The 18,169-nt window shown below is 38.0% G+C and overlaps 2 protein-coding genes across 2 annotated transcripts; one reads left to right on the top strand and one right to left on the bottom strand.

Annotated features, from left to right (window-relative positions):
- Positions 1-1,095: 1,095 nt before the first annotated feature.
- On the bottom strand, positions 1,096-11,834 carry LOC135466440 (BTB/POZ domain-containing protein KCTD5-like). Its single transcript, XM_064743914.1, has 6 exons — positions 11,548-11,834; positions 10,541-10,649; positions 9,228-9,319; positions 7,125-7,220; positions 5,882-6,007; positions 1,096-5,598 (listed from the first exon to the last, which is right to left on the bottom strand). Exons 1-6 carry the CDS (start codon positions 11,737-11,739, stop codon positions 5,569-5,571), a joined length of 645 nt encoding a protein of 214 aa, XP_064599984.1. The 5' UTR covers positions 11,740-11,834; the 3' UTR covers positions 1,096-5,568.
- Positions 11,835-11,923: 89 nt separating this feature from the next.
- Positions 11,924-16,377, top strand: LOC135482336 (ATP synthase subunit d, mitochondrial-like). Its single transcript, XM_064762265.1, has 5 exons — positions 11,924-12,065; positions 13,893-13,989; positions 14,140-14,217; positions 15,615-15,677; positions 15,985-16,377. Exons 1-5 carry the CDS (start codon positions 11,944-11,946, stop codon positions 16,138-16,140), a joined length of 516 nt encoding a protein of 171 aa, XP_064618335.1. The 5' UTR covers positions 11,924-11,943; the 3' UTR covers positions 16,141-16,377.
- The last annotated feature ends 1,792 nt before the right edge of the window (positions 16,378-18,169 follow it).

The following is an 18,169-nucleotide window of genomic DNA, read 5'->3' as shown; positions in this document are numbered from 1 at the left end:
GCCTCATATCTGGCTAACATTTTCACTAGCGGCCTATGATGTTTTTTTCCTTTTTGTTTTTATTAAATTTGTCGTCAAACGCCAGTTGCCCAAACACAAAAGTCATAGTCTTGCACCTTTAATATGTGCTACAGAAATGTAGTTTTTGCCTTTATGATTATAAAACATTCAAATAACAGGGGCCGCCAATTTTTCAGTGAAAATAACAAAGCTGTTGCAATAATTTATTTATTTATTTCATTGGTGTTTTATGACACATTCATGAATATTTCACCTATACCACCGCGACCAAAATTATGGCGGGCGGAAACTTGGCTGAGCTCGGAGGTCTTACAATCATAACTTTCATTATGGAAAATCAAATTATACCGCTAAAATTACCAAAACAAAATATAGATCTATTCAGTTATCAATAATCAATAACCATTTTCTTCTCTCGATGTATAAGAAGAAGTGAGTGTGGCAGACTTAATCCCATCAGGAGCCCCATGCACTCTAACAGGCACAGAATATTTGAAATCAATTATTTAGTTTATACTGATAATAGGCCTATCGGTAGGTCTAGGCCTTTACAGTTAACTAAAAAGGTGGTAGAAAACCAGGGGACTTGAGAACAACACAGCCTGCAAAGAAATGGATATTATAAAGTGGGAAAACATCTATAGTTTACCCTGAACTGATGATATGTAGGCATGAAACTTATACCAAATTTGAACTGCAATAATCCTACATCATGTGGGTATGGCTTCAGTTGAACTCACACTGTCCAATGTATCTTTATAGAGTTAGTCAGCATGGAAACCGAAAATAAATAAATTGAAATGACCTCAGTGTGATGTCATGATAATACAAGCTTGGAAAGGAGCACTTCACATTAATAAAATTACATCAAACTCCTGCTGCTGGGTGTTTGCCCATTGTCTCTACAGACAGATTGACAGACAGAAAGCTATACTTGCTATTCTAAAAGTTATTCTTGGTGTGTCCGTCACTATATACATTATGCCGTTCATATGATGTTACAGCTTGCAGAATCAACCATATAGGGGCCTATCAATTAAGCACACAAACACAAAATGAAACAAAAGACAATAATCTCATAGTACTTATCGTAACATTTAATATAACAAAGAACCTTGTAAGAGGTATAAGCTAAAAAGACAGGTGGGCAGATAGTTTTGAAATTGTATTCATTGATATACATACAACTGACTGTACTAGTACAAAGAATAGTAAACCTTTAAGAATGCCAATTCATGTAGATTAGATTAAGGATCAGGAATTTTTTCACAGGCAATACAAATACATTGTACCATATACACATATAGTCTATAGATTTTTGGTTGATTGCATGACATGGGTAATGATATACTTCTTATACAAGACGGTGATCTGATATGGAGTATGTAGTGTGTTGAAGATGCCATGACAAAGTGAATACTATATAGATGACAACATATACATGTACAGACCATTTATGACAAAACCTACACAGAGCTATGGTACCATTTCAAAGGTGACTATCAAATACATGTACCAGACCATTCACATGCGAGCAGAAGGACTGTATGAATAATATCACTAGGACTACTTCTAGGCCTACAGTATCTTGGGAAGACCACACATGCAGCTAAAAATATTGTTTGTTGCGACAAGCAAAAGATTTGCTTGTGTACCTCAAAAAGATAATGATTGTCTTTAATGCAAGTTGATGTTCCTGGTAACTGGTACCAGTTAATTCTAATATGTGGACAGGCACATGCTAAGTAGGACAGGCACAGGCTAAGTAGGACAGGCACAACAATCTGATAGCATGATACAGATGTAGACCCTGAAATAGGCTCAATGTAACATGTATGATCCATGAAGAAAATCCACAGCAGCATCAGACAGTGCCAACAATATTTGCATATTCTGGGTGACAGTAATTTGAGCTATTCTCTAACGATACACCTGAAATAATTGTCAATACAAATGTTTTTAAAATGACTTGTATGGTTAGGCAAAGTTATGGTTTACAGATGTTCAATGGATGACAAACATCAACATGGAAACAATGCTTACAGACACACTTACTTATTGGGATGACTATAAAAGATACGTAATCTTATTTAAAAAAAACAACTTTTTTCTTCTTTTGGAATGACAAGTACTACATCTAGCTTTGATAAAGAACAAATAAATATGTAAATTGAGTAGGACAGCTATGCACATGAACAAGAAAACGACGCTTTTTGCACATGGTGTATTATGCCTAAATCAAAAATATCTAAGTTTTGAAACATTAGACCCTACAGTCATGCTTATTTAAATTTCCTCAATTTTAACAAATTCCCCAAATTTTAACAACTCACTATCCACAGTCAAATGGACACATAACACATACATGTATTACTATTCTACACATATACCATACATCTACATTAAACTCAAAGGGTATTTTTTCTTTTCATTGTAGATGTGCATTATCTACGAACAGAACAAGAAGAGATGTACCCTACAGTATCTGTAACTATCAAAAACAGAGCTCCCAGACATGTTCTGAAAATTCATTCTATTGTGAAAACTCTGTGAAGTCATCTAATTATGCAGTTAAGTCACTCAATCTGCGCCCATACATGTACCGATAACCCGGTTGTTTTCAATGTAAAATAAAATTACGTGCATGTAACTATAAACAGCTTAAGCTTCATAAAATTAATGTATGTCACTGGCTAAAATAAGGTTTACAGGCACACCCACATCTCTGACGTCCTACACTTGTGCATGTTATTCAGGATTTTCTTACTACCTGTACATCTCGTGTACATTGACTCAGATTTTTTCATCAGTACAGCCTGTCTATAGCTTACTCATATTACTGGAAGGACGGAGACAACACAACCTACTACTACATATCCATGATATAAGCAGTTTAAACTACAAATATTGCAAGTGAAACACAAGACGATTTCATAGTTTAACAAATCAGTACTGCAGTAGTCACCCTATAATACCAACATAATAAATACAATATTGATACAGAACTAGTGAAATAGCACAAACAATATCTGCAACTCATCAAGAACAACTATTAATTTCGCAAGTAGAATATCACTTTACCTTCACAACTAGTGTACACATAGGTCTAGTCTATATAGGGAAAAGATATGTACTTGGAGAATAACATTGACTGAACCTATTTGGGATGTATCGGGGTTATGAACCTTGGAAGTAGCATACAATATAGCCAAGTAACAAATGAAAACATAACCAAGTAGATACGTATATTCATTTCCTTACACACTTGTTACATATATGCATGTTCCTTTTTCTCACATATAAATATTCAGCATTTGGGTTTCAAACCAAAACAATGGCATTTTCAAGAAAACATTGATGGTAATGAATTGAGACATTCTGATTGACAAACATGTGTTATGAAGTTATGTAGCATGTCACACACATGAAAAGCAGTCCATTTTTCACTCAATTTAGTCTTGAACATCATCCACTCTGTGCATCTATATAACTGATGCTGCTTCACTTACATCACATCAAGTATGAAAATCACTATAGTCTGTACAGAAACAGATAATGTCTTACTTTTGATGGATAACATATACTAGAACATCTGCCTACCATGTAATCCATAACAGTGAATACATACATGTACAAGTATACATCATCTGCTAGCATATGAAAATGCTCATATATACATACAATACAACACAACACATAAAGAAACATGTATCAAACCAGAATATGTACACATCAAAGAGAAAATACTGGATATAACTAACACTGTTTAAACCTATATTCGGGAAAAACATCTTTGCAAGCAAGACAAGTTTAGAAATGCTGTATTTAATTTTATACAATGTATTAAGTCTTGACATGTGAAGGTGATTGCTGTGAACCTATGTACACTGATCCAGATGCCAGGTACCAGTAACTAGCATTCTTATTAAACAGTTACTCATCAGTTTCTCTACAAAATTTAATTAGAAACTTTAAAGTTCACTTATAAATTAAAGTCAAATTCCCAATCATTAGGCAGCTTTTATGAAACTTATTTTAATGTTGTGAAAATTTATATCACCTATCATCACTTCTGAGTGTACATGTACTTAATCATTAATGCCTACTAGAATATCACATGCTAAACTGTCTGCTAACGTCTATCAAAGCTACACAAAGGATTTCTGTCACAGAAATGCATGTAGAAGATTATACATGTAGGATCATTTTCCATCATTTGGTCTACACTCCATATGCATATGCTGTACATGTACATTTTGTATCCAAGTGACTTAGTTTCAGGACAAGGAACATTTTGAGTTCCTTGTGTATGAGCATACTGAAGGTGTTGAAATGCATGAGAGAGCTTAATAAATTTTTATTATGCATCCAACTCTTAATGGTGTTAATGGTTGTTAGTTTCGTAATGACCGGAAATCACGGTCAGTGTGTCATCTTTTTGGAACCCTTTAGTGTAAAATATGCAACACGAATACAAAGAAACTTATAATAATGGAATGAAAGACACTCTGAGATCCATGGCTGTTCATATTAAATCAAATCCAGCTCTTCAAGTAAGCACCACTTTTTGTGCCCTTGGACATTGTCAGTCAGTCAGTCGAATGCTGTAAAATGTGTCTGCTTGAGTGCATTTCAGACAAAACACTCCTACGTGTCCCTACAAGTGTACATGTCATGGATCAACAAACAGGTCACTGACAACAAGGAATCTCTGCTGGAATTTGACAGTGAAACACCACAGTCTCTCTGAGAGTTTGGTACATAACATACCTGGAACATTTACATGTCAGGTAAACACCATGGCAGACACATGACTAAAGCTTGACACATGGACATATACGGTAGACAAGATAGCGTAGTTACATCCACTTAACATGTCCACAAACAACAGAACAGGTTATCTGCAAATAGAGATCTGGATATTTTTAAGTCTTGTTCTGAATAGAGTATAATAATATCAGTGTACACAGCTTTCTCAATTCCACGGGATATGCACATGCTCCAGCCAAGATTTGTACGTCATTTGACATACTTCCATCTTATTGGTTGTCCTCCTCCAAGAACTCACACTATGTCCCTTCCTTAAGAATGAAGAGACGGTTTCTTGTCTCCTCCTCTTGCACCTCAAGTTCTATTACTCAGGTGTAGCTGGTTCAATGGCTCAGCTCAACCTTACCAACAACAGACCATATGTGATGTGCATTTAAATATAGCTCACATTAGATATGCCCAAAAAAAAGATGTTCTAGGGACAAAATGGCGAGCTTGCGATCAGTATAATTTACAAAGTTATTCTAGAGTACTTGTACATGTGATCTAACCTCTCACTCAGCTTTACCAACTATGTAGTCAATATACAGTTCATCAAGTGTACAGATGTTGCTTTTTCATACAAAGCCTGTCGTATCTCAGCAAGTCTCCAGACTCTTCAGAATAACAGTGACTGACCACACAAGATCTGTTAATGATCAGATTGAGCTTTGCTATAAATCTCATTACAAATTTCTCTGCCAGCATCTGTCCTACTAAACAAGCTCACTTTAATCGTCACATTCTTGACCCCTTCTGCTGCAAAACCTAAAAAAGAGAGAGAAAAAGGAAAATACCTAGGTAAGGTCTCAAATATATTTATCATTCTGACATGTTTACATCTGAAGTTTACATCTAATTTATCAGACAAAGTGACTGTTTAAGTTAGGTCCAATGAACTTTATTACATGTGCATACTTTATCCTACTTTACCATGTTACCGGAACAAACTGTTCAACAGAATTCCAACAGAATTTAAGGATGGACTAGCTGCAGATATAACATGGAGAGTATTTATTCATATAGCAACAATAAGAGCGGTTATTCTCACCTTAGCTCGGTCAGTCGGTTCATTATCAGGCCCATTCACAATGTTAGGGCATTCCTTCGATACTACACAGAGGAACTCTGCATGGTCCTCGCTGCCATAATTGTACTGTGACCCAATATTTACCAGCTGAAATAATAAATCAGTCAACATTACTTCAAGCATGTCAAACAGCAGCACACAATCCATTTTCATCATCTACAAAGCCACTAAATTACAGAAAGTAATAAAACATTGAAAAGAGAAAATTTTTAGAATCCCAATTAATGCTGAAGTAAATTCGTCCACGAAGGAAAGATTTCCTCTTTACATTAATTATCTGACAGCAAAAATCGTCACCTATAGTGCTGGATATTGACATCCAGAAGCTGGAATGACTCCACTTTGTTTGTTAGGATTGTGTCTTTTGCCTTCAGAAATAGCACAGGTTTAGTGGTAGAAGTGAGGCTGGAGTCTCAACCCACTCATGTTAAAAATATACATACACCATTGCCTTTTTCCATAATACATTACAAGAATGCTCCAGAAACATATGTATTGTGACTTTTTAAATGGTGAACTATGCATCACCCTTGTAGAGGCATATATACAAAACGCTATCAGGGAATGGTTTGGTCATTACCATGAAACCAACTTATGACTGTCTAAAGCAAGTCTCAATGTTCAACTTGTTAATACTGATGCATAATTGTCCTCAGTGAAACTCCATGTGCTAACTGAGTACAGAATCCCCAGTATTGGCTATGCAAGTGCATCATTCCCACAGGGAGATAACCTTGTTTGTACAAAGGTCTATGGCAGCACTATTAATGCCAAGTGTGGGCGACGCAAACTGTCTACACAATGTGAGTATAAATACTTCCAAACTGCGTTCCACGTATGCCAGAGAAAACTGATATTGCAGAATGATGGACTCTTGAGGACTTTATACCTGATTACCATGACAGTTAATTACTCTTCCAAAGTATATCTGGCAGAACCATGATGTGTAATGAGAATGTTTCTCCTATAAAACACAGCTAATGTTTTGTGACATCGATTCCATCTATGAGAATTTTTCCTGTTAGTATTATCACAATTTTCGCATAATGGCTTTAAACATCTTTACTATGACAACAACCTTGCCAGCTGTTGAGTCACAAACTGAAATAAGGAAGCTTTACTTTTGGTGTGTATTAAATTTTCAAACAAACATTGGCTACATTTGAAAGCATAAATCAAACATAAAGTTAATCGAAAAACATACCTGTTCGAACTTCCAACCATCTGACATAGTTGAAACCATCTGTGTAAGCTCTTCTTCTGAGCACTGTAGAACTCGGTAAACATTCTTCATATGTGACTGGAACAGAAAACACACAATTATGATCATAATATACATGTACATGTATGTATGAATGCTTAGGGTTTTACGCTCTATTTTACAATATTACAGTCATATGACGATGATGAGTCATTAGGTGTGTGTTCATATACTGTGTCTGCTTGTGGCAAATTAGATTCTATGCTGACGCCACTGAAGTGCCATGCACCCAGTCACATTATACCGACAATGTGGCACCCAGTGTATACAGGTATTGTCTTCTTGTGGCAGGGCGAGTCCATGCTAAACGCCACTGAAGTGTCACACCAAAAACACCACAGATGGTAAAGTATTTAGCTAGCGAACTGTGCAGCAGTGATTTGCATGATCAGATCTGAGAAAACACGGTTAAATATTTCATACACAGCTCAGCTATTCCTGTAACAAGCCGTGCATCTTTTACTTCACTGTGTTGGCAAATAGAGAGTTTAATTTGCAGTAAGTAGGCAAGCATGGAATTTACAGAAGATTGACATCAGTGTCACCAACAACAACGGTGCAGGAACCAGCTCCACGGGGGACTTGGTTGATCCCATATTATACAGTCTTTGATTGGTTGGAACTTAACTTGTCCACTAGTAAAAGAGCTGTTATCTAATCGAATGTAACTTGACTAGTCGAAATAGCTGGCTGGATGGCCGGTGAATAGTAAAAACTCTGATTGGCTGGCTGGAGTTGTATAAGAAAGTCCGGCAGGCCAGCTAAATTTTAACAGCAGTGAGAAAAAATAAGGGTGTGATGGGTAAACAAAGTGGGAATTCATTCGTCTTAAGTTTGATCAATCTTCAGCATGCCAGTAAAAGTGAAAGAAAAGTAGATACCAACATGCACTGGCTTCCAGAGAATGTTGCTATGATACATGCCATCCAATTAGCCATGTCTCTGCTATGGGCCAATGAGTGAACTTGCAACAAATTGCCAGAAATGTCACCTGTGTTCAACAATGTAACGGCCGTTTGAAATCTACTGCAGTGGTAACGGTTCTGACTGGCTACAGAGGACAATTAAAACCCAAACATATCCAAAACAAATGGGAAGATTGCAACACAGAGCTTTGAAAAGGGGGGTGAAGACATTTTTGTAAAAATGTTTTGGTGGCTAATAGTCGTAAACAGCGATGAAACACTGGAAGCGGCATGAATCGGGATGACTTTAGAATAAAAGTTTGCTTGTAAAGTTGATTTCCAAGCTGCTGGTCTCTTGATTTTCAAGGGTTTTGGAGCCCAGTTAAACTTTGGGTGTGGCTTACCGCATTAATTTTCTCTGAATACTGTATCAAGAGTTAATATGCATGTATAAATATGTCAAGGGTGATAGGCTAGATTTTAACGAGACCATGAAATAAAATAAAAATATTCACCCCGAAGGCAACTGACACAATCTAGAAACCAAGAGCTTCCAGGGACCTAAGCAGCCCCTTGATCCCAACCTGTGAGCTCCCTGCACTCCGCTCGGTGAACTCCCACCACTAAGCTCGGTTGAAGACCATGCACTCCCTAAAATTTTTTTAGCGCTCCCAGTTTAACAATTCGTGGCTAAACATTATGGGCACCTCAGTCAGTCACATACTGACTCCGGGCCAGCAAGACCTCTTTCCCTGCTCTAATCTCTCAGTGCTGAGCGACAAGTGAGGCAGCAAGAAATACCATTTTAAAACTCTCTTGTATGACCTGACCCAGGTTTGACTCCGTGTCTCCTGACTTTGAGGCGGAAGCTCTAACCATTAGGCCACCGAAGCTGTCATCAGCTTTAAATGCAATAAACATGTATGTGTATGTATGTATGTATGTATGTATGTATGTATGCATGTATGTATGGATGGGGTCTTATGTTGTACTTAACTACTTTTCAGTCATATGGCAATGAGGTCCACCGTTTGAGAAGAATCAATTAAATACTAGCATAATAGCATACGTGGTTACAAGTACATGTACACTTATCTTGATAAAGTTCAAAGGAATGCCATATTCTTTACTGAATACATACCTGGTTTTGTTTAGCTACCCTTTCCTGAATTTTCTCCTTGGCTAGTTTTATTAAATCTGTAATATTATAGAATTCTGCTTCTTCTAAGATACCTAAAAATAAAAAGTAAAAGGTTCAACACTGTGAATACAGAATACTTGGAATCACAGTAAAAGGTATATCCAGGGCAGTTTTTCAAGGGCAGGGCAAATTTCATCCTTGATGTAAAAGATGACAGGTGCACGCACAGTACAGCCCAGAAAATAACTTGACATCCTACTTCCATAACATGAAACAAAGTCACGGCCATTTTTCCAACTGTTCTGCCATCAAGACATGTTGAACAGAGATTACTTTGGGACTGCCATCAATAAACTGTGTTTTCTCAGCGCCTTGTTGTTTGAATGTCTGAACTATGCAGTGTGAGATTCACCAGTTAATAAAAGCGTTGATCAACGACTGTATAATAATATAAGTGAAGGTCCTTGTCTTGTGCACGTCCTGTACCCTTGTCAAGGATAACAGCAATCAATGCTCAATTCACGGTAAAATCGGTTCACAGGACCAGTGTTTGACATTGCAACTTTGTGTTGCTGGCGAGTGCAGGTAGGCCAGAGTGGAGGTCTGTATTCTGAAGTTACTAAAAACTATACCTGGCTCTTTCAATTTCTTCCATCAATGAACAAAAACTGGGATTAAGCTTCAGGACACATGCGGAGAGTGAGCGAGTGAGTGCTTGAGGTTTAATGTCGTGCCACATGCGGAAATGATACCCAACTGTGAAAGTTGAAGGCATTCTGAAACTTAGTACCAATAATATAAACATTGGTCAATAATAATAAATAAACCAATGCAATTACACGCAAGAAATGCGTAAGGAGTTGCTGTAAACTGTCACTGGATTAGGTGGGTTGAGCAAGAGGTCCAGAGCCTGCACTGCTGACACGCCACAGAGCTCATCCGGAATTTTTGGAAGATGGCACTGAGTAATCAATAGTGAAAATAGTGATGATCTGGGAACATGAAAACAACAAAACATGTGTTTCACTTGCGCTTTTTTTTTTGGTAAGGTTATATCTGGGCTGTACTGTATGTGGAGATAATTTTAACAGTTTCTAGTTCGTACGTGCAAAGATCTGCAGCAACGTGCGGATGGTTGTGGGTTTCCCCTGGGCTCTGCTCGGTTTCCACCCACCATAATGGTGGCCGCCGCCGTATAATTGAATTATTCTTGAGTAAGTCATAAAACACCAATCAAATAAATAAATAAATAACTGCATCTACTTGTTTAGTATGACAATAACTGAAAATCGATGTTTGGCTCCTTCACTTACCTTCCTCTGCCAAGTCTTTGTTGATGACCAGTTTACCATGACGTAGATAATTTAGCACTGGTCCAAAGTAAGTGGGATCTCTGTCTATAAGATAAGCACCATTCTCATCCTGTAACACCACAGAGACACATACACATACAGCTTTGACTCTCGTCAAATATATCCGAAGATCACATCTATGACAGTCCTCTAATTTGACAGGCCATAGAGGTGAGTTAAACTTAAGACAAATTGGTGCTTCAGACCTTTAACTTCATTTGCAAACAGGTCAATAAACCAATAATTATTTAACACGGAAACCAGAAACTTGATTTAAATAGCCCCAGCTTACATACCAACCTAGATCAACTCAACATAAACCTGCATGCCAATATGAAAGTTTTACCTCAAGCAGTGTAACTTTCACTGTTGAACTGTTGCCATACAAACCAAAATACTGATAAAAAAGCCAAACTCTCAAGTGACACACAGATTGAGACGAGGTAAGGTCAGGGCTCTCACAAACTAATGTGGCTAAAAGGAGTGTTTTTACGACAGCTGCTAGCTGCGCCAACAGACATGTGTGCAAGATGTGTGTTCAGTCTGGCAAATACCGTCAAATCTCGCTTTTTAGCTGCATTAGTTTGCAAGAGCCTCCATCCTGTTTTGTCCATATCTGCGTGAACTTAAATTCCTGAAATGCAGACTCAGCTTATAAACAGATCATGCCACCAAGGAGGGCTTGGTGTAGGCCCACAATATCATTATATACCTTGAACTCTATGCCTATATCTAATCCTGAAAGACTTTACTAACTTTCGTGAAACATTTGTCTTTGACGATTTCCATTTCCCCAGCAGAAACAGTATAGTTCACGGTATAAGTACAATGTTACATGTAGTTAACATTATTGTGCAGGCCTATCCTTAGACATGCCTGATACTAGTGACAGTGACAACTCGAGAACTTGTGACCATAGGAAGGGCACGCCATGCATTATCACCAATTAGCTTCATCTGGTTGGTCACCTTATCAGAGTGTAAATCTGGATCCTCCTGACACAAGCGGTAGAGAAATGACTTGGGATCTCGACATAACGTCGTCCTCGTCGTCATAAAAAGGGTCCCGCCAACATTTAATTTCACCCACTGGCTGTTCTTGGCTTTCCCATCTCCATCTGGACAACTGGAATGGTTAACATCCATTTTCTCAGTCGCCATGCTTGTCCCTTACAAGGGAATTGCAACAAAGATCGCGGAAATGTCAAAGAAATCTCATGGTACCGAGAGCAGAATGTCCAGAAACGTTGTTCACTTTGCCCAGCGAACCTGCCAATGGACTTCCGGTAATAACTCTCGTTGCCTCAGCCTGCGTGACTTTGCGAGATCTACTGAGTTAGCCATTTTGCAACCTTGAGAGAAGTCATGGCAGCACGAAGGTTGGCGAAGTCGGCGGTCGACTGGACGGCGTTTGCCGAAAGGGTGCCTCCAGCACAAAAAGAATATTTCCGTGCATTTAAAGCACGGTCAGAAGGCTTTGTAAATCGGTACGATATTTAGAGTTTAAACTGATTGAAAGTAAAGTTTGTTTGTGGATGTAAAAAATGTTAAAAACATGCGTTAAACGAAGGAAAGTCATTCCGTATTGAAAAATGTAATTGAATGCTAGGCAGCTGTAGAGACTAGGTTGATCCTTTTGTTTGTGAATGAGCCCATTTCCAGATGCTCATTGCTAAAAGCTGATTTTTCAAAGAATTGACGTCACTATAGCACGTGACGTCAACCTCAACTTTAAAATTCCCGAATGTTAATTTGAATGTTAACACTTGGGACAGTTGTAAAGACAGGTTGATTCTTTTGTTTGGCAATGTTTCCTTTTTTAGATGGTCATTGTGCAAAGCTGGTTTATCAACGATGTGATGTCATTGTTCCACATCACAGCAACCTCAGCTTTAAAATTCACAACATCTGAAAATAGAAAATACTTAAATACTTGAAATACTTCTGTGACTTGCCTCTATTTGAGAACACACTTTCTGGGTATAGCACACTAATCCCGTTCAGTTTCAACCAATTCGCTTAGCAGGTGTGATCAAATTAACAGCCAAGTCGCAGACAGTGGCCTTTAAATTTCAAGGCTGCTACTGCTGTCTATGGCTATTCCGCTAATGAAACAGCAACATTGCAACATATAGTCCGAGATTGCTTGACATTAGGCTTGGTAAAATTTAGTTTGGCCAAGAATGGTCCCAAACTAACGTCAGAGTGTTGTCCTTTTAAAAAACTGATGGAGTTGCAATGGTATTTGAGACAAAAATTTCCCATTAAATACATCTCCACATGGTGACGTGTGCAGACACTTGCGTCCCTTATCTTTTCGTATGTTGATGTATCACAAGCACAATATCGATCATGTCATAGGTGATACTCAAAGCTGACAGCCTTGACATATTTGATGAGTGAATGCTTTGGTGGCCTAATGGTTAGAGAGTCCCCCTCAAGTTCAGGAGCTCAGGGATCAAACCCAGGTCATACCAACTACTTAAAATGGTACTTAAGATGTTTCTGCCTTGCATGGCACTTAGCACTGAGAAGTTAGAGCAAAGAAACGTGACTGGTTGGCTCAGATTCAGAATAATATGTCTGGTGTCTTCAGCATGATGCTTCAGTAGTGGCAACACTTTAGCAGCATTGACTTACCCTGCCACAAGAAGACACAGCGTATGCACACACCTAATGACTGCTTGTCGTCATATGGCTGAAAAAATTGTAAAGTAAATCATTTTTTTTAGCATGAGTTGGACGATTCAGTGTATACCACACATTATAGGGTTATGACTCTAGTTATCCTGCATGTGCAGTTGTAAATTTCGGTTAATACATACTGTAGATGCATAGGGATGGTGTGTCACACCTCACATTTGTTTCTTCAAACAAGACAATGCATTATCATTGATGAAGTCTGGTTTTACCCTTTTACCTCTGTTTTAATCATCTTTAGTCATTGGAACTGTCCTGGTACATGAAGCTATAAAAGTGAGGACATGCTTAAAATATTTTGATGACTGGTTCTGGAAGAAGCAATATGTTTACATGTCTTGCCCATTCGTCGCTCTCTCAAAATTGTTCATTACGTCAAATTTAAACTTGGTACATGTCTTCACCTTGACAAGTTGTGGTTTCGAGCCTATTCGTCAATTTTTTAAACAAGATTGTGGCTGGTTTTTGTTCTATTATTGGTTTTGGCATAGTCTTTACTGTGAGGCTCAAACCAGGTGACAACACTTCCAGAATTAATCTTAGGTTACTGCCATTAAAACATTCCAGAAGAAATCTCACCTTAACTGTTTTAAGGATGTCTGCTTTACTTTTAGGGTACATCAGTATCCAGAAAAACTGCCTGCTATAGACTTTGCTTTCTACAAAAGAGCTTTGGCTTCTCCTGCTCTTGCAGAGCAATTCGAAAAGTCAGTAAGTATTAACCACCAGTGAACTACTAATACTAAAATAAATCTTTTGCGCAAAGTTATCTCCATGATTTTATGTTTTAAACTTTCATTTGTAAGTATAAATATGAAATTTGTAATGTAATATTTGTTTTGCTTTCTTTGTGTTTTTTAGTATCAAGGATTGAATATCCCATACCCCAAGGATAAATCTAACTTGGCAGCAAAGGTGGATTCAGAGAAGTCTGCTGCTGTAGGTATTGTGCAAAGCATAACATTAGTGTTATCTAGGCTTTTCAGAATATTGCCACAACCATCCATATAGACCTTTCCAACATTTGAGTACAGTCAATTGGCCTATTGCAAACTCTCACAGCTGCCTCCATCAAGAATTCTGTTAACGGGGTAAGGCATAAATTTAACCAGAATTTGAAATCCGGCCAACCCAATTCAATGAATCAATCCAGTTTTATCCTTTTATCCATATCTGTCCTGTTGTAATTTCGTCACAATAGGTTGTCAAAGACCCTGAGTGGGCCTCCGTGGCCAAGGGGGTTAGCCCGCCAGCATGGCCCAATGACCCAGGGGGCCTCCCACCAATGCAGCGACTGTGAGATCAAGTCCAGCTCATGCTGGTTTCCTCTCCGGCTGTTTGTAGCTGGATCTGCCAGCAACCTGCAGATGGTCGTGGGTCTCCTCCATAATGCTGGCCGAAGTTAAATATTCTTGAGTACGGCGTGAAACACCAATCAAATTAAACCTGTTGGGTAAGGGTTGCAGGACAGGGATGTTTGGGTGGAATCATTGAGTCACTGTGGAGTGTGCTGTATTTCCCCTAAAGTTCAGCATTTTTCAAGTCACACCTTGCTTCATTCTGATGGACCCATCCATCTTATAGTACCACTTAAGGGGTTTTTTTTAGGCCTTAATGTGCTTTTGAAAATGCATTTTTTATAAACCCATCTTCAAGTTAAGTTTCCTCCCAAAATAAGTTAATGCTGGCGGCCATGGTATAATCTAGAGGTAAAATTTTAAACCGTTGCAGTGGCAAATGAAATGGTTTTATTCCACAGCAAAGGAATATTGACATGACTGTCTAGGTTGATGTTTGCTATATTAAACGTACTAAAAAGAAATTCATGGAGCTTTGCAGAGATGATCATTGCCTTATCAAAATGTTCATTTACATGTTTTACAGACTCCTACTGAGTCTGGCTTTAATTCTGTTTGCCTCATTATTTATTTAGTATTTTCTGAATCTCAAAAAAAAATACTGTATACTATAATTGTTCTAAATTTTGAGACGTCTGGTCTGCTCATTTTAGCAGTTCACCTGTAACAGGAACACACAACTTCTCTTTCCTCATATGGTTAGTCTGTCTAATCAAAAGCAAAACAGATGCTAATCTTAACTTTTCCAAGAAACTAAGAGAGAAATGTAGTATTTTCCATGCACCACTACTTATGTCTATCCTAGAAAAAAGAATTACAGTATACATATTGCTCATTTTAACAATTTATACTTTTTCGAAAATATGTATCAAATGTATATGAATGCATGCTCCCTTTCATTCAAACCCTGGAAATTCAAGTGAGAACGCACAGGAATTAAATGTTAAAGCATTGTTCATATATTTTGTATGCTTCCAGGAGGCAACTAGCAAGAGCCTTGTGAAAGAGCTGCAAGAAGAAATATCTCAGGCTAAACAAGTGGTGAGTGGTATCAAGGAACGATCATGGCTGAGTGATAATTCCGGATTGTCATTGCAAAGAATGTTGGTAATGTTTTAAAATAATGCTATAGAGTGCAAGAAATGATGATTAATATTATTTGGTATCTGCAAAATTGCAGTTAGAAATGAGATACACGTGTTTTTTATATATATGTATATATATATATATATATATTTTCTGATCAGTATAAATGTGGAAGAGAATTGTGGGCATTGTCAGTGTTATCTATTATGTTTACGTTTACTGTTGTCCATTTAAGTCTTTTATTACGTGTTTATGCTTACAGCTATCCAAACTGGACTCATTGCCTCCGCCTGAGCATATGACCTTGGAGATGTACAGTTATTACTTCCCTGAGAATGACCTTGACCCCAACAAGCCAACTCACTGGCCACACACCCCAGAATTCCAGCCTGCTAACAAGAAAGATCTCCTTATGTAATTATATTGTCTTTAGAATTTCATCAATTTTGCCGATAAAGTGTAATATTGAATAGCTCATGGTTTGCTTTTGGAAGTGTATAGTGTTTTGAAAATTTAGGTACTTGTGAGCAACACATCTATGTCAGTGTTACACGGTGATCTTGTATATATTCAGGAAAATGGTTGTCACTAGCAAAACCTGCACACAATTTGGAATTGACTGGATGATTCTAGTAATAAACACATTTGAAAACAATCCAGGATTATTGCACTTGTACTTTATAGGTTCTGTGTAGGTTGTCTTTCAAGGAGGTGATTGCATTATTGAATTTAGTCCTTCCTGACCTCTCTCCAACTGTATGTCATAAGGCGAGTGATTTTAATCAAAACCAAAGTGAGACAAAGCAAATAATGTTTTTTAGACTACAAGCCAGATATGAATATCTACTGCTGTGTAGAAACATAGGACCTGTTGTTATATTAAGTAATTTAAACAGGATGAATAGTGAGAGTGGGAGGAGGGGGGAACTATTTGTTGACGTCAACCTGACACACAGCCCATGCAGGGGGCTCCTTGGCTGAGTGGTTAGCGTGCCCGCAAGGTGCAATGACTCGGTAGCCTCTAACAATTGCAGTCTCTGTGAGTTTAAATCCAGGCTTTCCCCTCGAAGGAAGGTCTGCCAGCAATCAGTGTCAGCGGTTTCTGCCCAGTTTCCTTCCACCATAATGCTGGTCGCCATTGTATAAGTGAAATATTTTTGAGAATGGCATATAAATCATATAAATAAATAAACTCAGACCATGCTTATAGGTTAACAGCCTAGTGAAACCATATATACCAAAAGGCATGGAAAAAGTTTGCAGTGGGTCAGTTATTTCATTTAATCAAGCAAGCAATGTCAACCTTGCTGACAGGAAGATGGTTAGTTGAGGGGAACACTACCCTTCAAGTGTATCATTGAAACCTTTTGGTTAAAAGCCACAGCCTAACCAATTTGAACCACATTGATGCAGTGGTCAGTGGTGAAAATGGTGCTGTATACAGGTGTCGGGCGTCCCTCTCCATCATGATGAAGATGGTTACATGTAACCAGTCTAAAGCCTATTTTTTCTGTACAGATCAGTTAAGTTGTACAGGGTATTCTGTTTGTTTTGTGCAACTGTTTTACTGCCTGTTGGATAGATTGGTTGTTGTGTAACAGCATCCATGTACTCAAATTTTTCACTTGTACATCATTGGCGAACTTTAAAAGAGAAGGAAACAGGAAAGGTTAGAAGGTTCATACATGTGAGGTGCATACATGCACTTGCACTCCTCATTAGAGGAAAACAAACTGGCCTTCAATTAATATACTGTAATACAACCTTTTCGCATCTTTGCAAGTTAATTATTCATGCATATTCTAAGGACATTATTCTGTGCAGACTGATATTATACTTGGTATTATTATACTTTTTAATATGCAAAAAGGTTGAATTAGAATAAGACTTCGCGAATGGCCCAATTATCACAACTATTAGTTTTGTCATCAAGTTCATGATTAAAAATATTACTTGTTGCCACCTCATTTGGTGCTCAGCACTGAAAGGACTGATTTGCCCAGTGTCAGGATAATGTGACTGGGTGGGGTGTCATATGTGGTTTCTTTGGCATGATGCTTCAGTGGTGGCAGCACCTTGGCAGCATGGACTTGCTCTTACACAAAAACACATGGCATGGTACATATTCAAACACATAATGACTCTTCATCATCAAACTGTTCAGTAAGACGTAAAACCCAATGCACATATACAAATCTAGGCCATGATTAACAGCAAAGAGGAGTCGAAAAATTCCATGTCAAGGGCTACGGCTGAACCTGCACCTTATGTGCCTGGCTTGTTGGTTGTGCACCTTGCTCAGTGAGCTACACTTACGTCACATTTCACTCTGGTTTCTCGTGTTCAAAGGAATTACAATGAAATTTTAGGTACTGAACAAGTAGGCACCACAAAATACAGAAGGATTTAGATATGTTCAGACTACAAAACAACCTATGCCAACTGAC

Source organism: Liolophura sinensis, chromosome 1, assembly GCF_032854445.1.
Source record: "Liolophura sinensis isolate JHLJ2023 chromosome 1, CUHK_Ljap_v2, whole genome shotgun sequence".
Taxonomy (NCBI): Eukaryota; Metazoa; Mollusca; class Polyplacophora; order Chitonida; family Chitonidae; genus Liolophura; species Liolophura sinensis.
The sequence above is the reverse complement of the archived record's forward strand: the minus strand, read 5'-3'. Positions and strand labels throughout refer to the sequence as shown.

Excerpts from the sequence above, each read along its gene's own strand:
- LOC135466440 (XM_064743914.1), bottom strand. The coding sequence starts at position 11,739 with ATGGCGACTGAGAAAATGGATGTTAACCATTCCAGTTGTCCAGATGGA. Across the intron at positions 7,221-9,227 it reads GGGTAGCTAAACAAAACCAG|TCACATATGAAGAATGTTTA; the intron begins GTATGTATTCAG and ends TTTCTGTTCCAG. Across the intron at positions 6,008-7,124 it reads ATGGTTGGAAGTTCGAACAG|CTGGTAAATATTGGGTCACA; the intron begins GTATGTTTTTCG and ends TTATTATTTCAG.
- LOC135482336 (XM_064762265.1), top strand. The coding sequence starts at position 11,944 with ATGGCAGCACGAAGGTTGGCGAAGTCGGCGGTCGACTGGACGGCGTTT. Across the intron at positions 13,990-14,139 it reads CAGAGCAATTCGAAAAGTCA|TATCAAGGATTGAATATCCC; the intron begins GTAAGTATTAAC and ends TGTGTTTTTTAG. Across the intron at positions 15,678-15,984 it reads TATCTCAGGCTAAACAAGTG|CTATCCAAACTGGACTCATT; the intron begins GTGAGTGGTATC and ends TTATGCTTACAG.